General features: G+C 36.8%; 1 protein-coding gene across 1 annotated transcript; it reads right to left on the bottom strand.

Moving 5' to 3' along the window:
- Positions 1–2,167: 2,167 nt before the first annotated feature.
- On the bottom strand, positions 2,168–25,607 carry LOC126829319 (NACHT domain- and WD repeat-containing protein 1). The gene is made up of 23 exons (XM_056102792.1): positions 25,583–25,607; positions 25,195–25,323; positions 24,462–24,673; positions 23,314–23,459; positions 21,889–21,994; positions 21,026–21,238; positions 20,272–20,602; positions 17,947–18,102; positions 17,564–17,713; positions 16,815–17,031; positions 16,128–16,284; positions 15,507–15,675; positions 14,318–14,695; positions 13,763–13,999; positions 13,180–13,453; positions 11,752–11,866; positions 10,052–10,211; positions 9,629–9,735; positions 8,392–8,665; positions 7,743–7,889; positions 6,985–7,154; positions 4,964–5,120; positions 2,168–3,069 (listed from the first exon to the last, which is right to left on the bottom strand). Exons 1-23 carry the CDS (start codon positions 25,605–25,607, stop codon positions 2,999–3,001), a joined length of 4,101 nt encoding a protein of 1,366 aa, XP_055958767.1. The 3' UTR covers positions 2,168–2,998.
- Between the last annotated feature and the right edge of the window lie 1,456 nt (positions 25,608–27,063).

A 27,063-nucleotide genomic window follows, 5' to 3' on the forward strand; every position in this document is an offset into this window, starting at 1 on the left:
GTTATTGTATAATAAAATTTATAGTGCAATAGATATCGCTCTTCCTTAAATTAAATAAATAAAATAAGCAAGTGTGCAGTTTGAGTTGTATTGTGTATATCGAGGGTTTAGAACATAATTGTGATAAGTCAATATATCAAGCATTGTGACTTATCACAATTATGTTCTAAACCCTCGATATGTACAAACCATGAATTATTTAGACAAGTGTTTAGTTTAAAGGGACTATCCCGATTTGAACAGAGTCTCAAAAATAAAAGTCAGAGTACGTATGAAATTTAAGTGCCAATAGAGGAATGGTGTATTTACCTTGTCTCAAAATTCCAGCTAAAAATATTGAGTCGTTTGGACATTAACGTCAAAACTGCTTATCCGGACACGTAACCCTTTTAAGATTTCGGGTTAATTTTTTCGTTGGTTGGTCTGATAATCGATTCCCGTTCCATGAGAGATCTATACAGTGAATGACCGATGTGCTGTTCTTGATAACGAAAAGGTAAATTTCACCTACACATTTGTTTTGCAAAATAAAAGTCTGGTTTTATCCAGACACCGCATAATACAGCTTGGGACACCGGTCTCCATTTCCAGATGAAGACTGACAGGTTTAAGTTGTTTGAAAACTTATTACAAATATTGAGGTTGTTGCTCAGCACTTAGGTAGGGGATTTTAAATGATTTTAACACAAAACTAAACAGGTTTATTCACCCCAAAAATTATCGGGATTAGCCCTTTAAGTTGTATTATTTAGTTATATTAAGCCTACTGAAAGCTATTTAAACCTTGTACAGTAGTATCGCTACAATATTATTTCACCATGTAGATGACACTAATTTTGTATTTCCAGATCTATAATCTGTAAATAACGTATTTAATGCATCAGATGACTTAACCATGTATCATCATAATATTGATACTGATTACTCTTAGTCAAAAATCTTCGATGTTGATTTCCAATATTATCGACTTTATGTTTCTTCATCATATCATTAGTAATCAACACGCTATTGTGATTGATTATTACATTATTAGTAATCATCATCATCGTCATCATCATCATTGTATGTTTCTTATTAATTTCCTGAATACTATATTTCAAATTTTATGGTAACCATCTGTAATATTATATCATCTTTTACTCTATGAATTTTTTCCCTTACAGGCTTATACTAACAGTATTTTCTGGATATTATATGCATTAGTTCATATGTTGGTTTCATTAATTTTATCAGCACAGATATATTTTATGGGGATGTGGAGAGTTGGTAAAGGTTATGTTTTATCTTTCTTTTTATGAATGTTTTGTATTATTTGAAAATGTATATGTATTGTGTGGAGAAATGGTTGGAGTTCTGTACTATAATGAACATGCTCTTCAAACAGGGGAGGCAACACTGAAAAATTGTTTGTGGGAGGAACATACACTGAACATTAACATATATTTGTCTGTTTTAGCCCAATTTTGAAAATCTCTGAATATGCTGCTGACCAGTTGACTTCTACCACTCCTTACCGTTGATTTACATTTTTCTATACAAGTTAAATAATCAGTTTCTAGCATATTTGTCCTTGGATTAAGGGGGACGCGAATGGTTAGCACGTGCGCGCTTATCATACTGCCCGTCATTGAGTCAACTGGCGGGGTTTCGATTCCACGGATGTACGTGACAAGGAGTATGGTTGCCTCTCCAACCTCGTGGGTTTTCTCCGGGTCCTCCGGTTTCCTCCCACTGCTAAAGACACCTAAGCGCAAGCGAATTATTGAAATACAACCAGCACGCCCCAGTCAAGTCCCGGCTACGCGCATCGTGTCACCGCCATGCTCTTGTTGTTAGCATAACGTCTACGGGAGAAACCTGAAAAATAAACCTGTGAAAAAAAACACCATAATAGACGTGTGAAATCAATATCAAAGAGCGATGACCATAAGAGATTTAGTTCAACAGTTTTGGGCTTTAAAAGTAGTTAAACTGGTTTACGTAATGTTCGACCAGATGTATAAAATTCTAAAAGTAGTTCAACTGGTTTACGTAATGTTCGACCAGATGTATAAAATTCTAAAAGTAGTTCAACTGGTTTACGTAATGTTCGACCAGATGTATAAAATTCTAAAAGATCAGAGGTAAACAGAAGTAAGTAATACAATTTTAATATTCAAGACGAAAAAGCTCCCCAAACTGAAACGGAATCCCATAAAGCATAAAGTTCTTTAGCGGCTTCCATAATCGCAGGCTCTTCCTCGGTCATCCCTGTCTAACTTTCAACTCTATCATGTAGAATTCAATTTTTTTCCGGAGATTAGTCAGTTGGAAACTAACTTAATGGTTTAATCAACTGGGAGCGTCAGTGGGGTTTAACATACTGCATAGAATAATCCATTTCTGGTGTGGAGTAATACGGACGTCCACAGTGTTTAAGCCCAGTTTGCACTTGACATGCTTTCTGTTTGTATCTAACAGGGAGTGTATGTCTCGTCAATCGGATTAGATTGAAAACTGATGAGGTCCCGTCACACAATTGATAGTACGTAAAACTAGCTTGACAGTTGGAATCTAAAGAAGGGTAACTTCTGGTTCACCTGATATACTTTTCCTTATTTGTTTATTTCAAACTTAAAACAATTATTTTGATTCCGCCTGTACAAATCCGTTTTTGAAATAACCAACCTAAAATTGACCAAGTTCCTGCATTACTAAAATAAATGTAATAGAATCAAATATTTGGAAAGTACTTGTATTATGTTTGGCTGAAATACTTATCAAGCTCCTGTCAACATCCGATTTGAGCCGCATCAATTTCTGTAGGTAAATTATTTTAAGAGCACAAATTTTCACAGTTTAATCATTTAAGAGATGAAAATAGATTTTATCAGTTACATCCATTTTATATCTGGTCAGTCATAAAACTACTTTTCCTTTTCAATGTTCATCAGTGTCAGTTCAACTTGAATCATCGGATAACTATCACCAGTATCATCATCGTCGTATCTGCTACTCCTTACTCATCAGTATCTGGGTCGGGATTATCATAGATTACATTACTAGGTATTTCCAACTCCACAATTTTATCTGAAGAAAAACGATATAAAAGTAAAATATATTTTATATTGGGATCATTTCTATACGGATATGATATACTACCATATTAAACCCACACATCAATAAACCTGGGGTTGGGTGCTGAATCGTCTTATGTCATTGAGTCAGGTGGCGTGGTTTCTATCCCACAGTTGGTTGCTTGTCCAACCTCGTGGGTTTTAATGTGTCCTCCAGCTCCCCACCAATTAAATACCCTCGTGCGTTAGCTAGTTTAAAACTGAACCGTACTTTTGTCCCGACATGACCTAGTTTATGTTGAGTGGGCGTTAATCCGCGTTTCTAGTATCTGGATAAGCATGTCTATACGGTTCTCGTAGAGGTATATAGTTGCGAATAATAGGACACCAATTGCATATCAACAACAAAGGAAATGCTACGTATTACCCACTACTCCTGGCAGTTTGATAAATATATGTACAATACCCCTGGCAGTTTTATAAACACATGTACAATACTCCTAGCTTGTAATCGTCTGTTTAATTTAATAGCTAACATTTTATTATAAACGTAATGACGAATTTCTTCGCGATTACATAAAACTACTTAAGACGCTACGCTAACATGTGTTTTGTCTAACCATGGAGCGTGTATAGATGGACAGGCAACGCCCACGAAGCCTTTAGAATTCTATTCCGCGGCAAAAGAGAGACCTGACAATCGTGACTAAATTAAATTAGCTCCCCTCGCGCAAATACCTGTATTAAGTTTAACAGAAATCCACTCATAATATTTTCATTAATCTTGCTACTCTTTTTTTTGAAACCCATACATAGATAGACTACTAACTGATGATTGGGGTGTAAATATCGTCTTTGTTTACTTCGGACGCGCCTATGTGAATCCGAAAAAAAACGTCGATTTTCTCTTAAAAACAAATCTACTAAAACACTCTTTTAATTTTTACTTCTGCACAATTAATCATCATTCCGGACAGTATTATACCTGAACTTTATTTTCATAACTTTAAAATCCTTCATACATACGGGAATTTGGAGTATTAAGCAAAACCAAAATGCTTACAAAACCTACGAAAATATTGAAATCGATAATTTCACAATTTTCAACTGCTGCATTTCGAAATTTCCAATTTTCTAAACTGGAGAAATTCGTCACTACCGGATAGGAATACTTATCGAGTTAAGCAATTGCCATGTAACTATAAGAATACCGTAAATTCTAAGGAGGAGTTCGAGAAATTTATCAGTATAAAATCCCACAATGTCAAAAATCCCATCGCTTGATTTCCTGTTGACATTGAGATCTCGCCCTGTCTCGCGCGAGCGGCAGAGAATCCAACAAACGGGACTCGTTGCCTGTCCATCTATACACGGTCCATGGTCTAACTTTGGTGCGTGCTAAGCAATTACAGGTTTATAACCACTGTACCTTATACACAATTACAGGTTTATAACCACTGTACCTTATACACAATTACAGGTTTATAACCACTGTATCTTATACACAATTACAGGTTTATAACCACTATATTCTTATACATAATTACAGGTTTATAACCGCTATATCTTATACGCAATTACAGGTTTATAACCACTGTACCTTATACACAATTACAGGTTTATAACCACTGTATCTTATACATAATTACAGGTTTATAACCACGTTATCTTATACACAATTACAGGCTTATAACCACTTTGTCTTATACACAATTACAGGTTTATAACCACTTTGTCTTATACACAATTACAGGTTTATAACCACGTTATCGTATACAGGATTATTTTATATCCGTTTTGTTCAAATGTTGATCTATTAAAGTTAGAGACTGGTCAGACATTCTCTATCAATGGTATACCGTTTGTTAACTAGTCGTAATTTAACACAGCCTATAGATCTGACTTACCAGTAGGTTTAAATAGTTCTTTACATTGTTCAAGTTGTTTTGGTGGTTGATATTTGGAGATACTGTCACCTCCTTTTAAATCAAACTTGACATGGCCGTCATCGTCATATGTAACTATTATATGATATCCATCTGATGTAAATTCTACTGACTTCATCTGTTGATAAATAATATACGGGTTATTATAAAATGACTCTTATAACCGATGGGTTTTTAATGCTGATATATCTGTAAATCAGTTATTTGATCTCACGGCGTATACATTTGGTTACGTGCCACACCTCGTGGGTTTTCTCTGGGTACTACTGTTTCCACCGACGTATAAACTCATCTACCCACACAGCGAAGTATTAAGAAAATACACACAGAGTGTTAGTTCAGAAATCACCGAACCTCCATCTCTTTTACAGAGAACCCAGATACATGGAAACATTTACACCTACCAAAGTCAATTGGGAGATTATAGCTAGATGACCTGGTGCCTGGTACGTTCGGGCATTTTTATGCGCGAACTCTTAGGTTTTTTTTACTGGCATGCGCACAGGTACTATTTCTTTTTCTTTTAACAAGTACCCAAATCGGGGATTTCGTGCGGAGGTAGTTCGGAGGTAAACAGTCTGTGAAGTACAACACTTGCCACTGTAACTGTGTATCGCTAATTATAAACCGAATGTGTGAAGACAGTTCATACATATCACTCAAAAATTTTTCAGTACAAACTCAGTTTATTCACGCTCGATTTGCTACTAAACAAACCCATCGGTTTATTTTCTCAACAGTGTGACCCGAAGTGACCGCGGATTTATTGACCTTGTCTGAACTTATCCATAGCCATATCCTTACACCGAGAGAAATTATCTAGTCTCGGTGAAAAGAACCATGGTCATCTGGTAGAAAATTACTTTTGTATTTTTTGGAACGGAAAACAGTGTTTTTAGAAGCAAACTAACCTGCCGCACATGAGGAAGTCATTATACTAATAATAAAAGGCGAGACCTCTTTTTGCGGCGCAGGCTTATCACTGAGTAGTAAACCGTCCACAAACAATAATATAGGAAGCCTTATAGTGACGAGTGTAGTAAGTAGGCTATAGACTATAGGTTTGAGTCGAGATTACTCGCTTTCAGTTTACTCTGTTTTTGCGATAACCAATTATGTGAGAAATACCATACTGACATTCGGTTTTTAAAAGTTGTACGCCAACTAAATGCGTTTGTTAGATACTGACAGAGCAGCCCCGAGTCGAACAATCGCCGCCCGAGCTGTCTTCGGCAGCTAGTTTCACAATATCGTGCAATAGGTGTATTAATGTGATTTTTAGGTTTAACCCCGCAAACAATGCCAAAATAGTGTTTTCACTGCTTACAGAAAACTGAAATTTAAATAAAAATTTTTTTATGAGGGTGACCCTCCCACACACTCCCTATCGAGCTGCCGCTCGGTCTGCGCAGCCTCATGCCTGGCACATACTGTCAACATTGTATATTTTTCCGTTTCCGCCTTTCCCCCCCCTCCACAATATATATTTCACGGCTACGTTGCGACGGTACCAGCATACCCAGTTGTTGACACCCATTACATCACTCCTGTCTAACAAATCATAAAGCTGTGGTGTTACGGTGGCGGCATAGTATTTCACCGTAACACCACAGTCACTCTAACCATTCATAATACATCTAACTATCCCTTTACAGCACTTCACTCCCTACACATTTCCCCTCGTCCTACTTTCCCAAACGTCAACAACACATCTCATACATCTAGTTCGCTGATTAACCCTTGTACCACGTCTACTGGTTCACATAATGTGCAAAGTTCTAGTTGGAGGTTGGTTTTCAATTGTACCACATGTCTCTCTCTCTCTCTCTCTCTCTCTCTCTCTCTCTCTCTTTCTCTCATCCACATAATGCACAGAGTACTAGTTGGAGGTTGGTTTTCAATTGTAGCACATTGTATCTATTTTGTAGATAAAGCAATACATAGATTGACTACACAGTTTTAGTGTTTCGTCATAAACTAACCTGGGTATCCATACAATACGACGCTAGACATCCAAACGTTTCTTTGTCCCACAGTCTGATAGAATTTTCTTCACGGTGTTTGGCATAAGATAGAAAAAATGGGCTATCTTTATTTAATACTATTACGAAACGACTAAAATGTCCCGTAGTAAGTCGACGTAGCACATTACCTGAAAACAAAAATTTTAAAATGTCACGAATCACTGTCTGCAAAACGTGTGTTCACCTGCTGCATGCCAAGCGGATGTGCCCTACATTTTGTACACGTTCAGTGCTTTTCATATTCCATTAGCCTTTAATATTGGGAATTCTGACCCATTGTCAGGCTAAAATGTATGATATAACTATTGATCATGTCGAGTTAAACATATATGCTTGTTTTGAACTCAAGCTATATGCTATTATACGGATTAAACACAAATCCATTTTGCGTTCCTTTTCAAGGCCAAAAATGCAAAAGAAAGATTTTCCCGAAATTGAATCGTATAGAACTTGCTCTTTCACTAATCGCAGTAACGCCCTAAAACTTGCTCTTTCACTAATCGCAGTAACGCCCTAAAACTTGCTTTTTCACTAATCGCAGTAACACATGGGATCAATCTAATTTAAACAGATAGAAAGAACTGTTTCCGTGGTATTTATATAATCACAGACGCTTGTTTACATGGTATTTATATAATCACAGACCTTTACTGTTAATTATACTTGCCGTCCTCAGTATTATTGTGATTGTTTGAATGATACGTTTGTATATTTACCTGTTTCAATATCATACACACGTATATAATAATCGCTATTAGTAGTAATCACCGTCTTCTCGTTAAGTATATGAAAATCAACCACATCTGCCACACAACAATCTTCATTTCCATTGTTGTGATCACACAGTATTTGGTGAAGCTTTTCTATTATAAATAACAATTATTACAGGTGCAATTGGATATTTTATATAATGGTTTATACCGATACTCAAGTCTAGTTTTTAAAGTACGAGGTCAATCCGATGTAAAACATGTCTATCAATAAAATGACGTTGGGTAAAGATCAATGATATTTCCATTCCACTTATATTTACAAATACTGAACATTTTTTATACCGATTTCCCATAATAGATCTATCGTAGTTTTTAAGTGATTCGTATAGCGATAAAATAACGCATTGACACTGGCTACTGATGAACAAAGTCTCCGCCGTACAAAGAATCATGTGAAACTTGTCGTACAAAACAATCTTAATAACAAATTTATAAGTGAAAACACGACAGATGAACAATAAAGTTTGTATTATTTAAATTACATTAAATCTGTACAATCTATAGAAAAGTGCGTGACAAGCAGACCGGATGTAGTCTAGAGCCTTTCTCAACCAACCACCACTGTTCCTTGAATGTAAAACAATTTACTTACTGTCTGGTATATTCCACATCACAACCAGTTCAATGGGTTCTGCATCTTCTACATCTGTAAGATCTGGTGGTACAAGCATATGGGAAAATATGAAATAACGACCATCGTCAGTAACCAGACCACCATCATTTAAACATATAGATTCATTTTCATCATCTCCCTCTATCATCTCTGGTGTCAATTGATACATCACTCGCTTGTTGACAAGATCAAAGAAAACCACCCACTCATCGTCATGCATGGACGCGGCCAGAACAGTACAAATTTTATTTACCTGAATATACAACAGAAAAAGATTTGCGTCCTTACGTCAACAAGTATCCGTAATGGTTCTTGTATCGTAATAAACGAATATTGGCTCCTAATAGCCGATACTTAAAGCTGAACTCCGGTTACAAAAATACCGAAATAATCAAATAAAAAAAGTTAACGCCCCCAAGCCATCATACTTGTTTCCAATTTATGAAATAAATATGGCAGACATGGAGGCTTATGACCTGGAAAGGTTAGCCGATCTCACTTCCAGTACACATCCGGTTTTATTCTCTACACACGCTTCACCGATTGCTCTATGACTATATTTTCCCAAGAGTATACCAAATTATTGAAGATTGCAAAATGTTTGATCAGGTAAGTCTGTAAATAATTATACGAACTGCATCTACTACAATATAGCCTAAGCTTTACTCTAAAGCAAAAGATGCAAAAAGATGGTTACCCCAACCTGAAATTTTCAACCAAAACAAGTCACCTACACACACTATTGTGTACAGCTGGCTGACAAGAAACAAACTGGAAGTGAGATCGGCTAACCTTTCCAGGTCATAAGCCTCCATGTCCGCCATATTTATTTCATAAATTGGAAACAAGTATGGCGGCTTGGGGGCGTTAACTTTTTTTTATTTAATTATTTCGGTATTTTTGTAACCGGAGTTCAGCTTTAAACCATAGTGAACGATTTTAAAACTTGTACACGCCGCGGTCTACCTTTTGTTCTCAAGTGTAGTGGGACGTCTTGATGAATGAGACTAAACACGACATTAGACTGGACTAACCAGACGGGTGTCCCAAACATTCAATTTGGAATGTTCAGATATTTCGACAAACAAAACTGATTTGAAAATTAATGTAAATCAAATTAAACCATTTTCATCAAGGTTCCAAAGAATAGTAGAGATTTAGGTCCTTTAAAAAGTGACGACTTACCTTACTACTTACTATATAATTCAATACTCACTATGTAATCTCCGAGCCTTTCACCGCAGCCTTTGATAATCTCACAAACACCAGTTTCTATATTATATTTCTTTATATTCATTCTTCCACGTGATAGGGTGTAAAATTCTATAAATACACAAATAGTCACGTGATAGGTGTAAAACTCTATAAATAAACAACAATTATATACACAGTCACGTGACTATTGGTTAAATTCTTCAAGATGAACACGTGTATTCACAATTACAATTGTATAAATAAAAATCCAAAAGACACATGTATTAAGAAAACCTGTCACAACTTGTTGAACTCTGTTTAAAACCAGAAGCCTACACATCATGTCACAACGTGAAGCTAGCGTGTGGTTCGTAGTTCTCACACCAGGGATCAAAACAACGACCACAAGCTATTGAACTCGAAGAACGACACGCTTCGTACTGACCTGTTTTTGGTGAATTTATAACAGGATCTGTAGGTGCTTGACCTTGGTATGTTCGTATTATAGATGATGTTTGTAGATCCAACAGGGATATCTTCTTACCATGTTGAATCAGACATTGTGTATCATCCACAGGTAATACAAAGTTGATTTTTGTCACAAACTGTACAAAATAAAAATATATATTATCACCAGAATACATGAGTTACCAATATGTCATGGATCGTCCTTCTTAAAGAAAATATTTGAAAATTTTGTCGGGTTTATAGTTGACAGGGTAAACTATGTTATACGTCCTATTCTTGAAACGGTTATGTCCTGGACGTCCTGAATGATCAGGAACGTGGAACAACCCACCCGGTAAGAGACGGTAATGTTCTACATTAAACAATTGGATTATTGGTAACGCTCTCCATGATAAGGGATGTATTAACCCCGACATGATTAGGGACGAACAGGAAACGCCCTACACAGCTATGGACGAGGGGAAACCCCTACACGATTAGAGTCGGGAATGTCCAACACGATTAGAGACGAGAGGGTTGGGTGCACTAATTGATACACACACAACTAGAGCCGAGGGAATGCCCTACATTGATAAGGGACAGTGGGCACATCCTAACGGCTAAAGATGGGAGACGTTCTACACAGGTATGGACGTGGTACGCCCTACATGTTCAGGGACGTAGCGAGCCATGCACAATAACGATGGGGAACTGTCCCACATGATTAGAGACGGGAGGCGATCTACATGATTTGAGACGGGAGGCGTCCTACACAGTTATAAATAGGGGACGTCCTACACAGATAGAGACGGGAGATGCACTACACATTTAGAGACGCGGTCGACACGCTTTAGATCAAGTGGCGTGGTTCCCATTCCTCAATTGTACGTGGCAAGGATGGGAGACGTTCTACACAGGTATGGACGTGGTACGCCCTACATGTTCAGGGACGTAGCGAGCCATGCAAAATAACGATGGAGAACTGTCCCACATGATTAGAGACGGGAGGCGATCTACATGATTTGAGACGGGAGGCGTCCTACACAGTTATAAATAGGGGACGTCCTACACAGATAGAGACGGGAGATGCACTACACATTTAGAGACGCGGTCGACACGCTTTAGATCAAGTGGCGTGGTTCCCATTCCTCAATTGTACGTGGCAAGGATGGGAGACGTTCTACACAGGTATGGACGTGGTACGCCCTACATGTTCAGGGACGTAGCGAGCCATGCACAATAACGATGGAGAACTGTCCCACATGATTAGAGACGGGAGGCGATCTACATGATTTGAGACGGGAGGCGTCCTACACAGTTATAAATAGGGGACGTCCTACACAGATAGAGACGGGAGATGCACTACACATTTAGAGACGCGGTCGACACGCTTTAGATCAAGTGGCGTGGTTCCCATTCCTCAATTGTACGTGGCAAGGAATATGGTCATCTGCCCAAGCTCCTCGGTTTCCTCTTGGTTCTCTGGTTGCCTTAAACTGCTAAAGATCCTTCTTGGAGTGGACGCTTACGACTGGCCCCCTGATTCATGTCTATTTTCTTGTAGATTTTTGTTGTGTGTGTCGTGCGGTTCTCCTGTAATTACTATTGAGATGAAATGAACTAGAACCATGTTAGCCCAGACATGACCTAGTTTGTGACGAATAGACGTTAAACCCATGAATAAACAAAAAACGAAACCTTCGTGTTTTTAACCACCATATTTGTGGCGAGATCGTAGATCTGGAAATAGTAGGAATCGTTCTGTTCATATATGATGATGATATACCGAGGGTTGTCACTCAACACAGTTAAACTGAAACATATAATTACATACTATGAAAAATATACAAAACAAAAATCCAGACTAAGACCGTTGAACTAAGTGATAAATAAGAAAGTGTTACTGAGACTGCGTGAGTGATGTCACATAACTGAAGAACTCTGACCAATATATATATGTTAGTCCCCAAATAAACTGATTGTTCAATTCGAACGACGTTAAAGATGCATTGCGTAAAAGTTCAATATGCCTATCGCAAGTCTTAAAGGGGCTAAATCGCTAATATTTGGGACTTAGAAATTGACCCAAATGGGTCGCAACGCATATAATAAAGTAATCGGATTGTATATAAACTGATTTACCTTCAATTGTTCCCGTTTGGACTCTAATTTCAAATCAGTTATATCCAGCAAAGTACGGCATGAGTGTCAAGCGAATAGCAATTTCTAGCGTCTGGTTATTCCAGTTTATTGCGCATGCTCTCCAGATAAGATTTGGCGTCACCGTTTGACATGAGTTGTGGACTATGCCTAGCCTTTCTGGTCACTTGTTACAAATGACGCGGAAACGCACTATGGTACACGATTCGTGTACCAATGGTAACATTTTTATTTTGTCTTAAATATTGGATATCAGAAGCCTACCTTTTCCCGGTAAGATCATGGCGTCAATGTTGATTTGAATTGACAAATAATTCGTATTTTCAACATGTAAGACTTTAAATATTGAGTTAGAGACTTAGCTACTTTAACGTTGTCTTAAATCGTTATATAAACTATTATTTAAAAATTTGTTAACATGACAAGCGTATAATCAACTCTCTAGTCATCAGTTAGCAGATATTTAGATTAACAAGGACGCCGTAGATATATAAAAATTTCTAACAATAAAATGGATGATTGGCACTTAGTCTCGTTTGTCCAGTACCGTTGTTGCATCAACACTACATCTTCCATCACTTTAAGCTACGTTAATTTATCACAGGAGATGTCTTGTTTCAGAATATGTCAATTACCCTATATCCAATTCCCCTTTGGGCTAATGAAGACGGACATACACCATACAGTGTCCTATGAGGGAAAGTTTGCCCACTATTGCCAATATGGCCTACACTTATACCGAATTCCAACTGAAAAGGAATCTTTTACGTGCACGCCAAATGCAATGTATACACGGGACATCGATTTTTCGTCCGATCCGAACGACTAGACAGCTGTCCGTATCAGCCCCCCACCCCGTCCTGTACCACTGACAAGGGGAAACCACCTTGGAAAATTCGACTGAACTTTCTCGGTCAATGCAGGAATCGTACACGCGACTTCCTGACTAGCGAGCCAGCCTCTTACCCACTTAGCCACCGTGACTCCTCCTGCTTTTGCTGAGCCTCTTGGTTGATAACACTGTTATCCTTGCTTTGATCCCAGATTCTAACAATCTGATCTTTTCCAACAGTCACTATACTGTTCATATCTAGAGTAATAACAAATTTAACAGATGACGGATGGTGAACAGCAACAAACATCTCCCCTGTTTCTAGATTACAAGCCACCACGTCATAGAAATAAGCCCAATACAGATATTTACCGTTAGGAGTAATCTGAACATATCTTCCATAAGGCACTAAAAACATAAGGTAAAAAATATATAATTACTTTGAATATTTCTATTTTTTACATCAATATTACAGGTACAACGAAACACGCATTACATAAAAAATGCTTTTTGTAAACATTCAACTAGGGTTTGGAGGAGAAGGGGGTATTTTACAAATGTTGATGTTTCAACTCGGGGCCCCTTTCAGAAGTTGTAGTAACCCTACCCATTAATGTATGTATTTTTTAAGATATTTTTTGAGCAGGGGTGATAATTTATATTCCATAGAAATTATTGTTTTCTGTATAAATCTCATAATAGGGGTATAATACTTACCACGGGTAATTTGGACACGACGTATTTCGTTCATTGTTTGAATATCATATATAACAGCTTCGTCATCATCATTACATATAACGATATTTGTTTCATCTGGTGAGATAACCAGTTTGTCTGATAATGGCTCCACTGTAACATTTAGAAACTTCCTTTCAATAATATCAAATATGGCTAAAGCGTCTACACGGTTATTCAGTTTTCTCTTGAATACCCAAGCCATATACCGACCTTGACCTGTAATAACACACATTCCACGTATTCAAACACAACTCAAAAAAATTAAATATACATGAGTCAACAGTAACATCAAGAGATGCCAGTTACAGCTGACGTGTGTATTTCCCTGAGATATTATCAAAAAGCTACATATTTATAGTAGAATCCACTTTTCTATTTTAAAATTCATCCAGTGTTATTCACTAGGAGACGTCTTCAGACAAATATGTACATTAGGAAACGAGGATCGTAACCTGTGCTGTCACGAAGATATTCAAAACATCCAAAGCAATGGACATTGTTTGCCAGAGTTTACAAATAGATTAATATACTCACTAGTACAATAGGCAACTTCAATATCGACCTCTTCTTCTACACAGCTCATCTTTTCCTCCAGAAACTGACATTTAGTATGTGATTGTAATTCTCCCGTTAAAGCACTGTATAGTGTTACACCATTCTGCTGAAATATCCCCAGCACATCTTTATCTTTACCTGCTGCACAGATCACAGTTTCAGATTCATTCTCTATCTTATACAAATTAACTCCAGTCAAAAAGTCAACACCTACAAGTAACTCCCGTCCGGAAACCACAATAATCTGGTCATTATGACAGAGCTTGACATATTCTAGGTTTTCAAACCCGATGTCATATGATCGTACTAGTTTACCCGACTTCACTGACCAGGTTTTTATTGTTCTATCTGTGGAACCTATAAATACAATTACATAAGTTTAAACAGAGTTGGTATTGATTATATACGTGTTTTCATTGTATTGATATTTCATATAAATATTATTATAATCATTATTATTATTATTATTATTATTATTACTTTAACGGAACCATTAATCTCTAACAAGATTAATTTAACTGTGTGAGACTGCACATAATGCGCTAAAAAATGAATATGACAAAACACACACCGATAATAACAAAAGGTATGTTCATTTGAAGTTTATAATCGTCCCTTGAACTTACGTCGCCATCTTTTTTTTATAAACAATATATATATATATATATTAAAAAAAATGGCTATGTAGAAACCATCTGATGTGATGGTTTTTATGTGAATATTCATGATTCTAAATTTATCAGATAATCGTGGATACCAGCGGCTCTTGGTGGAAAGTAAATATCTTTAACGTACATAGTAACAAAACAGTTACTGGTGCTCCCGGTGATAGCCGATAAAGGTCACCGGGATTTCCCGGTGTGGATTCCCCTTGTCAGTGGCGTAGGATGGAGGGCGTGACAAGGCGAGCTGTCTAGTCGTTCAGATGAGACGGAAAAACAGGGTGCCGTGTACACTTTGGCGTGCACATAAAATATCTCTTGACAGATGGAATTCGATACAGAAAAAATAGGCCGTGGCGTCGCTGTCCGGGCAAAATTTCCCTCATAGCACACTTCATTAAGCCTGTCGGAGCAGAATAGTACGACGCTAAAACCCATTTCATTTTATTTCAACAGTTACTGGTCTGAACCCAAAGATTCCGGTGTCAAAACGTTATGTCTCTTACATGTTACAGCTAATTCACCATCTTTAGTTATATCCAGACCCTGTATATCACCAGTATGATTTGATAAACAATATAATAAAGATCCACCAGGCTGTGCTAATATAGTTTTATCTGGTAGTAAATAGTAGAATGGGGAATTCTTACAATCATCTAATAGAGGCCGTAGACTCTATAAACAAAACAAAGATACAATAATATATTCATGATGCTCGGTTTACATAAATTAATAAAACGATTCTTCGGGGAGACTAAAACTGACAGCTAGTGGTCGGAAGTCTATTAAACTGAGACATATTGACCAGAACAAATCTGAAACTGTGGGCTATTGGTCAGTGCGATAATAAGGTAAGTACTTTCTCGGTGATCTGAGAAATACTAAAACGGAAAGTTAGTGGTCGGGTGGCTATTGATCGGAGAGATATTGAAACATGAAGCTACTAGTTTGAACGTATCTGAAACGGTCGAGGAAGTAAAAAACGGGGAGCCACTAATTCATGGAGATAATAAAATCGGGAAGCTATTGGTCGGAGACTTTCTAAAACAAGTAGCTATTTGTCCGCCAGCTACTTAAATGGGATATATCAAAGCTTTGTGAAAGCGAATGTAAAGGTCAGTTCATACCTCGGTAGGTTTTAAACGTCCCAGTAATTGTGATGGTAGTTCGTTTGAATTATATTGGACTGAACGTTGTGATAACTCTAAGGCATCACAGATAGATTTAATATCTTCATCATCAACAAACTGTTCTTTAGCTGACGAGAAATCATCCAACACAGGCCTGAAGTTAACAAAAACGTTTCCAAGTGAATACATGTGTTATTGTGACATGGGGTGGTGCATGTTTCACAATATAAATAGAAGAATTCTGACATTTCTACAAATATTAAACAACCTATGACAAAGGTGTAATATGGTCCATAATATGTTGCAATCAGCATGTCTATCATGATCTTGATAAAATATCCCATACAGTTTAATATGTCTTACCCTTTGACTATATTCTCGGCAGTTTTATATGTATACATGTTGTCACTTCCATTATTTTACATAATAAAAAATGGGGTTTAACGTCAAAAAGGCAGAAACTAGGCCACTTCGGGACTAACACATGGTTCAATTTTACTTCAATAATTCGCTTGTGCGTAGGGGTCTTTAGCAGTGGGAAGAAACCGGGGGACTCGGAGAAAACCACGAGGCTGGATAGGCAACTCTACTCCTTGTCACGTACAACCGGGTAATCGACCCCCCCCCCCTCTAGACAGAGGATAGGCTACATAGCCAAATACAAGGTTAAATCGTTTTGCTTACCTTAAACCTAATGCTTTTATTTTATGAAGTATAAAGTAAAAGTTACACAGACATTCTGATTTTAATAGATCTAGTTGGTAAGCTTGTTGTCTGTGATGTGGTAGATTGTTTAATTTCCTTAAATTATACAATTCTCCTAGTTTAACAGGCTGTGACGTCACATAACGATCTGCTTCTGATGATTCACCACTTTTAGTTTTAAATGGTTTACCTTTACCTGAAATACATTTATAAAAATCTTTTGAAGTCTCTCTCAAAAATAATATTTGATTTCACGTGATTTGATCATACATCAAATAACTTATTTGGGGAACAAATATTTAGGAGAAAAAAAGCTTTGATGACCATACGGCCAAACGGAGACGCGGATGGTTTCCGCTATTTACGCCCCATCAACAAATTAGATCAACCAACGTCACCGCGCGTATCCCATGTGACTGCTACGGCCATACAATCAATAATATCCAGGATATCGGTCCATGGGTTATTTGTAGTATATAGGTCATAAGGTCATAAGGTCAACAAGTCAATCGTTCATAAGGTCAACAAGTCAAGTGTTCATAAGGTCAACAAGTCAATCGTTCATAAGATCAACAAGTCACTCTTTCCTAAGGTCAACAAGAAAATCATTCGTTGGGTCAAAAGGTCAACCACGGTTATTTTTGCATGTGGACCAGAAGGTCAATCTACTCCACGAAGCATATCAAAAAGTATCCACGAGTGTCCTATATACTACTGCATGTACTCACCATTTGCCCAGATACCAGAAAAGAAATCAGCTATGGCGCCACACATCTTTAGTTTAATATTAACATCTGAACAATATCTTTCAGTAGCAGCTTCTATGAACTGACGATGAAACCAATAAAACACCCGAACTCCATCAGCACCTCTATCAACTTAATTAAATGAAATAAATATTGAGTAAATAAATAAAACACCCGAACTCCATCAGCACGGTCCACCTCGATCAACTACACAGAGAAGGCAATTTAAAAGTAAACATTGCAAAAGTAAACATTGCACGGTCCACCTCTATCAACTACACAGAGAGGGCAATTTAAAAGTAAACATTGCATTTTGGAATTAATTGTTTGACATCTTCATAAACAAGACAAATATAAATACCTACCAAAATACTGGCCCAATTCAGTTTTAATTCTGACGAGCAATAAGGGAGGTAAGCGTCGTATCGGTGGTGTCCAGTACATATATACGTCATTTAATACGTCATCATCACATGACAGAATATGTTCTAATTCAGCCTCTGACAGACCACCACCACCACCTGAAAGTAAATTTTAGTTACATAATATACTCTTAAAAAAAAGTAGGCGATATTCAGAAACAATACAAAACTGCGGACATGCAATGCTGTTTTTATTAGAGGTAACCAGTGTATGTTAATAACAGGCCAATTGCCTACACATGAACATAAACAGTTCATATGGGAGGCTTATCTGGCGGTCCCATTTCACTCGCAAAGAGATACGCTGGCAAAAGTGAAAATTGGCGTAGTTGATTTTTGTCTTAATAATGAGTAATTGCTCCACCAATCCTCAGACATTCAGCAATTCGTCGTAGCATGCTCCTAATCAACCGTCCAATCACGATTTGGGGAAATCTGACCCACTCCTGTTGTAGTGCGACGGCCAATTCTTGCAGTGTTGTTGGTTGACGTTGACGTCAACGAACACGTCTCTCGATCATGTCCCAGACTTGCTCTATAGGCGAAAGGTCAGGACTCATGGCTGGCCATATTATATGGACAATATGATGACGCTGGAGGTAGCCTTTAACGACACGAGCGCGGTGGGAACGGGCATTGTCATCTTGAAAGATGAAACGTCGACCTGGCCCTAAGTTCACAAAGCATTCTCAGATTCAAGTTAAGAATTTACTCAACTTTCAATCACTGTTTGTGAGAAATATCTTTGATCCAGAAACACACAACTTTGTACATAGTTTCTTATTGATGTATTTGATACATAAAAACAACACAAGTTTTGTAAAGGGCTATATTTTAGTTAAAATAAGGCGAACAATTTTAAGTAAATTCTTAACTTAAGCCTGGGAATGCTTTGTGAACTTGGGGCCTGTACGTTGAGCAAAGGGCAGAACTATCGGTGCCAGGATGTGGTCACGGTAGTACACACCAGTGACCCTTCCTTGAACAATATGCAAGTCCGCTCTACCAGTCATGGTGATTCCATAACACACCAAACAGACTCACGCCCTAATCTCTCATGCTGTCTGACGTTAACGTTAGCATGACGCTCATTTACACGCCTCCAAACGCAAGCACGCCTATCGGTGAATCGAGAGTAAATCTGGACTCATCTGAGAACATTACACGCGCCTATCGACGATTACCCCAATTTCTACGCTGCCCACACCATTGACGATTGTTTGTCATATGCTGGCGAGTTAATAGAGGCACGACACGCGGTCGTCGCGCATGCAAATGGGATGCATGTAGCCGATTTCTAATCGTTTGGAGTGTAACTCGAATTCCTGTAACTTGGTACAAGTTTACATTTACAAAAAGCTGATTGGCCGTTTTTATCGATCCTGGGGTTGTGTAGTGGCTCTAGGACGACCTGAACGAGGTCTATCATCAGCATTGTGTGTTTGTTGGTACCGGTTCCACAGTCGGCTGATCACACAGATTGTGACACATTACGTATGTTGGCTACTGCTCGCAGTGTAGAACCCATTTGAAGCATGCCAATAGCAAGTAGGCATTCATCATGTTGAAGACGTCTCGTTGCAAATTAAACGTAACACACTAAAGCAAAGATATGCTAAACAGTAAATTTTATGCAAGAACCGATAGGAAATCAAACATGGATAGGATAAACCAGCACGCGGCAGTTTTCATCAACCCTTCCTTGAAGTGTCAAATTTGACAATGAACCCCCTCCACGTGTATGGCGCTACTGCGTGTCGCATGTGCAGCCCGGTGGTTCTATTAGGGCGATAAGTTTTCATCTGTGAACATACTCTCAACGCATGTCAAGTGTCCATGACTATTTATCATATCAGAACCTGCATAGTTAGTTGCATCTGAATATCCCCTACTTTTTGTGAAGAGTATACATTACTTTCAAAGATTTTTGAAGAAAATAAAATTCATTGAGTTAATATGGCAGAAGAAGGAAAATGTAGGAAGGTAGGCACAGGCATGCTTGGAGAAAGAATTGAATAGAAGTTGGCACAAGCATATTAGAGGAATGACAATTAGTGACGTTAGATCCAATCATGCAGGTGGAATAACAATTAATGACGTTAGATACAAGCATGCGGGATGAATGAAAATGAATAATGATCGAGATAAAAGTAAATAACTGAACTTACTTAAAGTATGATAGCCCAGTGCTCCAGATACAAGTTCATCCACTTACTTATAGTAAGATAGCCCAGTGATCGTGATACAAGTAATTCTCTATGTACTTACTTAAAGTAAGATAGCCCAGTGCTCGAGATACAAGTAATTGTCCATGTAGCGATTCAACTCTAGTAAATAAATCATTGATCACATTACGGACTGTTGTCTGTAGGGTTGATACACTTGGTGGAGTAAATGATTTCCATCGACACGCCACGTCAAATGATAGTTTTAGAAATAATGGTAATGGACACTGATGAAAAGCGTCCAGAATTATTTTTAGCTGTGAATCCAGGAGTTTTCTTTGGTTGGTCTCCAGCCATTTATGGAGAATTCCCTCAACGTCATCATTAGATAAAGTTTCTACTGGTAGAAAACATGATGTTGTCGAAAACATCGCCTACAAAAGAAAGGTACTGTGTTGTTTATACATGTAACGAGTGCGTTATGATAGTGGGCTTGAGTCTTTCCAATAGCTAACAATCTAACAGTGATGTTCTTAGCTCATCTCAGGATATGAATCCCTGGCTGTGTTTAACTGTACAGTTTATCGTTCTACTATGGAATATTATTATTATTATCCCAACAGAAGTATGTATACTCTTCTAGTATTATAAGCATCAACCATATCTTCGCTTTCAGTTTTAATTATCTCTTTTTATTACGTATAATTTGGGGAATGATTTGAGGAACAATTTCATAACAGAGTTAAACTTTCCTATCCACGATATTATTATTTTCGGAGTTGGTATGGATTCTAGATCGAGACTAATTAACCAAGGCCTACTGGAAGATCATCTGGAATGAAGTTTGATTACGATACCTGGAGTTTAGAAAAACATCCATATTTAGCTTCCGGTAGAGTGGACACGATCATCTTAACATACTCAGGTAATTTACGCGGTAACCATGACAACTCATGGGCGCCACCTGTAGTTTCCAACTGATCTAAAGAATCTAGTAATACAACCAATGGTCGATGTTCCCCTGCATGTTCTAAACTTAGATGAAATTCCTTAGTTAAAACTTTTAGACTCTGGAATAAAAGAAAAACAAGCTAGAACTCCGATGGAGTACTGGTGTGATTCGGCTAAATGGTTGCCGAATTACTAACCTATATATAATTATAGTAAACAAAAAAATTATCCCTAAACAGATATATAGTTCTCTCCATTTTAAAAATAGACTAAAAATTACATATGGTGGTGTTAGCCCCCGATGTTATCTTTTATTTCCACACACCTTGTTCCATAACATTTTCAATCGTTTGGCCGCCATATTTGATTTTACAAAACAACCTTCAAATCGATATTTAAAAGCCATTTTGATTCCGATTTTCGCAATTATTTTTAGATTTGAACCTACTTCACCTGCCAGCAATTCTTAACAAACCGATTTTTGTATTTCGATTTTGTTTGCTTGCGGTTTCACTTTGAAACTCTTTCGCCTGTACTATCTGGTGACCAAGCCGTTCAATGGCCCTTTATTTAATGAGGCAACTTATTTTACCTTGTTTGTATAATAGTTAGAGATATAGTTACATGCACATTACAACCTATGAAACAACACACAATATTTCTACCAGTTAAACATGGTTAAATTAAGGTTAAACATAATAATTTTAACAGTGAATATACCTCTACCCATCAATCCCTGTTTAATAGGTTCTTATAAACTGTTACTCACCAATCCTTCTTTAATAGGTTCTTCTTCATAAACTAGTTTAATCTGACTAATAACACTGTATAACAAGGCACTGATGTTGGAACTATCAGGAGTCGTTCCCAGAAATCTAAATAATAGAATTGGGAGTTACAGGCATAGGTGTATTGGGAGTTACAGGTATAGGTGTAACAGGTATGTACTATCCTATAATCTCGTCTACTATAATAAGATAAACCCTCCCCACAGCATGAAGCTATTTTACTAGAAGATTTACCAAAGTAGCTTATTAAATACATAATATCTGGAATTTATTTTATTACAATTAAGAATAGTTGAAAGCTCATGTTTAATCCAATTCTCTGGGTGTTGTTTGCTTTAAATTCAGGAAAAAGCGAAAAGGAGTAGGGTCTCCTGTTCAATCTTCGTTGGTATTCACCGGGTCCTCCGGTTTCCCCACTACGCACAAGCGAATTATTGAGATAAGATTGAACCATGTGTTAGATATGTTAGTTCCGAAATGATTTAGTTTGTGTCATTATCTCTCTCTCTCTCTCCCTCTCTCTCTCTCTCTTTAAATCCAGGACGTCCAAGAATCGGTATCATCTTTCGTTGGTGCGGCCGGTAACCTTCGGCCTAGTAGCATTCTCTAGACGTGATATTTAAGATGACAACACATCGTTTAGAAGTCTTAAGCCTGAGCTTATAATATACTGATATTGAAGAATGAGCTATGTTTTAGCTATGTAATTATTAAAGCTGATTTACTGTTACTGTAGAATGGGATATGTTTCAGCTATTTATTAACGCTTATATTGATACTATAGCATGAACTGTATTTTAACAATTTCTTAAAGATACATTATGGAAGATTAAATAAGGAGCTGACCATTTCTAGCTATAACAATTAACAAAAAGATAATGTAAAGGGGAAATGCTAAATGTTGAAAATTTTAATCCAATTACTTTATTTTCCTGCTGTTACGATAATACACAAAGTCTCGATTATGCATTTTGGCGGAGTATTGTCAATGGGCGTTGGATTCGAACGTAATAAAAATTCGGCCCATAAGATGCCATCGAGGGTTTATTATGGTTTTTTTTATATATTAATAAATGTATATGTAATAGTTCATATAACATTTCAGGTCTAAAGAAACCCCTGCAACAGGCAAGTTTAGCTCTTACTTTATGTATGTTTAAGTTTCAAGTGTGGGTTAACATGTATTTAGGTTTTAACCTATATAATAGAACGTTTAACATGAGTTTTTATTTAAAATATTTCTGAAAGATGATCAGAGCAACCATCATCCATATTTTCATTTTTGTTAAATATAGTAACAGATTATATGAGATAAAAAAAACGCAAGAGAATCAAAATTGCGTAGCTAAATATGTTCAAATTTTATCAATATAATCTAAACAGCAAACTTATAATATATATCATACCGTATAACTATTGTGGTTTCTTTTTCCTTTTCCTTGTCAAATGTATGTTTAGCTGCCATGGCAACAATAGATGTTTTACCACAACCAGATGAACCGTGTATTACCAGGGGTTCGTCACTGTTGTTCATCAGATAATCCTCTATAATCTGTAATACAAACATCGGATTATTTACTGTCTATAAATTCAAAATATTTAACCTGTCATCATTGTACACGTATTAATGTGATTGAAAGGTAGTGCCTGCATAGAATAACACACCAATAATGTTCGATCATATTTAACAGACAGGTATTGTCACAATACACTGTTAGACAATTATCATTATACACCGTGACTGTAACTGGAATTATACCCTTAGTTCAATCAGCCGATACACCGATCGACTCGCATCAATTAAACTAACAAAATATTTGTAGGATCTTGACCTTGTATGACCACTGTCACCTTACCTATGTTATATGACCCTTGATTTCTTATATGACCCTTGATTTCTTATATGACCATTGTCACCTTCGCTATCTTAGGCTATATAATAGGATAATGGACTATGAGTTTAGTACGATCTCAATACACTGCAGTATAGGGTAATGGACAATGAGTTTAGCAATGATCTTAATAGGCTATAGTATAGAGTAATGGACTATAAGTTTAGTACGACCTCAATAGACCATTGGGTAATGGACAATGAATTTAGTCATGATCTTAATAGGCTATAGGGTAATGGACGACGAGTTTAGACGCGATCTTAATAGGCTATCGGGTAATGGTCTATGAGTTTAGTACCACCTCTATAGGCTATAATATAAGGTAATGGACAATGAGTTTAGCCGCAATCTTAATAGGCTATCGGGTAATGGTCTATGAGTTTAGTACCACCTCTATAGGCTATAATATAAGGTAATGGACAATGAGTTTAGCCGCAATCTTAATAGGCTGTAGGGTAATGGACCATGAGTTTAGTACCACCTCAATAGGCTATAATATAGGGTAATGGGCTATGAGTTTAAGCGCGATCTTAATAGGCTATAGGGTAATGGACAATGAATTTAGTACGATCTTAAAAGGGCTGTAGGTAACGGCCAATGAGTTTAGCTATGACATCAACAGGTCATTGGGTAATAGACTATACAAATAAATATCAACTCACTTCAAAAGTATCTTTTCTACCATAAAATGAATGACATTTATTTTTACAGAAGTTGATGTGTTGTATAACTTCCTGGCAGATTGTATTATTTAATATATTAGATTGTTTTTCTTGTATAGCTCTCTGTATACCATCTTTTATACTTTTCTCAAAATCATCAGCTAATTTACTGATATACAATCTATGACTTTCCTCTTTAGTTGGATCAACACCTACAATAGAAGTTATAGATATATCAACACCTACAATAGAAGTTATAGTTGTACGAACACCTACAATAGAAGTTATAGATATATCAACACCTACCATAGAAGTTATAGATATATCAACACCTACAATATAAGTTATACTGACAATATGCGTTGTGCCAACCCAGAGGGAATACCGATTCCATAATCTGTTAAATGGAAAATAATAGTTAAATAACACTTTATGGGTAGAGGATGTCAGTCGCTGGAGGTTATTTAGTTGGTTTTGGGTAGATGCTGGACTCTTGAGTGTATGATGTTTCTTAGTCATTTAGATAAATGATGTTGGGGTTCTTTCAGTTAGTTTTAGATACATGACGAGCTGTCTATAGGATGTCAAGGTTTAATAGACAGTCGAGGTTATGAATAAAGAATATAATGTTGGTGACTTTTTGTCAGTCCATAATATAGAAATCCAGGGTTTACTATCATACACACGGATAATTAAAATTAAATTAGACCAACGTCCAAGATCTCCATCTTACCATGTTCTGTCCAATCTATTGTATATTTCTTGATATGATCCACTGGTAGTTTACGCTTTAATTTATTATTTCGTAAATTTTCTAAAAGTTCCCGCGATTCATCTAAATATTCTTTTTTTCCATAGCATTCTGAAACAGAAAATCGAGATTAGTAATTTATTATAAGATTAAATGCAATGGCGTAAAACTTCTTGCTGTACGGCTTGGGCTGAGCTAATGACGATGGACATTTATTATAGTCTGTACACCCCACGCTGATGCTAGCGTGATTCCTAATCGGAAATATCTAGGACAACACGGGTCCATAACCATATCATTATTCCTAGCTAAAATGGAATTGTATATCATAAGTTGAAACTACTAAGTGTTTTGTAATGGTGGGCGTTACCTGCACCCTTGATCACACAACACATTAGTTAAACTATGCGGTTTGCTGTGATGCACGTTAATGACTATTGTGTCCAGAAGCCAATCTCACAGCAAGTGTAAACATATGATATATTTCAGTTATAACATCATATAGTCGTAGTTCATGATCTATTTAAAGACAATATGATCGTATGAATTGAAAACTGTACACATAAAATGACAAATAGATATATAACAATAAAATAAAATAAATATTACGATAATGTATAAACCTTTATAACGAAAACTGTAGATAAAATGTCAACTAGATATATAACATATAAATAATAAAATAAAATAAATAAATATATAGGTATAAACCTTTATAACGACTAAATATATAGCTGGCTTCTTGTTTGTCTATATCTTGTATTTGACGATCAAACCAGAATGCTCTCTGACTGTCATTCAGTATACCCCGGTCTATCTCAGCGTCTGTTACTGTAACAAAATTTACGATTTCAATGGTAGATTTTTTAAATGATCTTTTAGTTAATATCGTTAGTTGCTAAGCTACAACGAGTACTAGCTTTTTCTACAAGACGACAAGATTATCTTAATACGACAACTATAGAAGCTCGTCTGTTACTTGTGGAGTAAAGTATTGAGGAAACTTTGCGAGCGTGTTACGTCATCTGACATATTGTATATTTCCTCGTGATTTATCGTGATTTTTATCTAAGTAATTATAGACTGAGATATCTATTGACATTTATCTGTACTGGGGGTGGTCTGGATCAGTTGCAGTAGGTTTTGTAGGCTGTCTGGGACCGATGATTCTCCCAATAACGGCGAACGCCAAAAATTAGGGATAATGCGACTTGATAATCGGGATTCGGCGAACGGCGAACGCCAAACAATAGGGATAATACGACTTGATAATCGGGATTCCTTTATATCCCGCTTATTTTTTTATTCTGCTGTAAAAATTAGAATTACATGAAAATTCACAATGAAATGAAGAAATGATATGTGCTGATAATACGAGAAGCCGTCTATTTAAAATACCATTTACAGACATGCATTCTATTCACTGAATTCATTAAATATACATGATCAGTCGACGAGCTTTTAGCCATGTATCACGTGTTTATACCTGATCTAAAACATTTGTATCTAATATGTGGTGTTTATACCTGATTTAAGATATTTGTATCTGATAGGTGATTGTCATACCTGATCTAAGATATTTGTGAGCTGTTGATGTATCTAAAGCTTGTTTAGCAGATGTAACCAGAGCTTCTCTCATTTGTTCGTGTTGATTATTCCACGTGTCTTTAGCGTGTTTCTTCTTGTCAACATCTGATGATATAAAATCAGGTAGCTGTGAACTGATTGGTTGTAGAAGGTAGGTAGGTGGTACAGAATTATCATCTCTTATAAACCACCTGAAATATAACAATGTATATAAAATCAGGTAGCTGTGAACTGATTGGTTGTAGAAGGTAGGTAGGTGGTACA

Source organism: Patella vulgata, chromosome 8 (assembly GCF_932274485.2).
Source record: "Patella vulgata chromosome 8, xgPatVulg1.2, whole genome shotgun sequence".
Taxonomy (NCBI): domain Eukaryota; kingdom Metazoa; phylum Mollusca; class Gastropoda; family Patellidae; genus Patella; species Patella vulgata.

Bases quoted from the DNA above. Each gene is read 5' to 3' on its own strand.
- LOC126829319 (XM_056102792.1), bottom strand. From the start codon at position 25,607: ATGTGTTGTGTGATCAAGGGTGCAG. The intron at 25,324-25,582 runs GTAACGCCCACC...TTTCTGTTTCAG, and splicing joins TTGTGTGATCAAGGGTGCAG to AATGCTATGGAAAAAAAGAA. The intron at 14,696-15,506 runs GTAAGAGACATA...TTGTATTTATAG, and splicing joins TGGTGAATTAGCTGTAACAT to GTTCCACAGATAGAACAATA.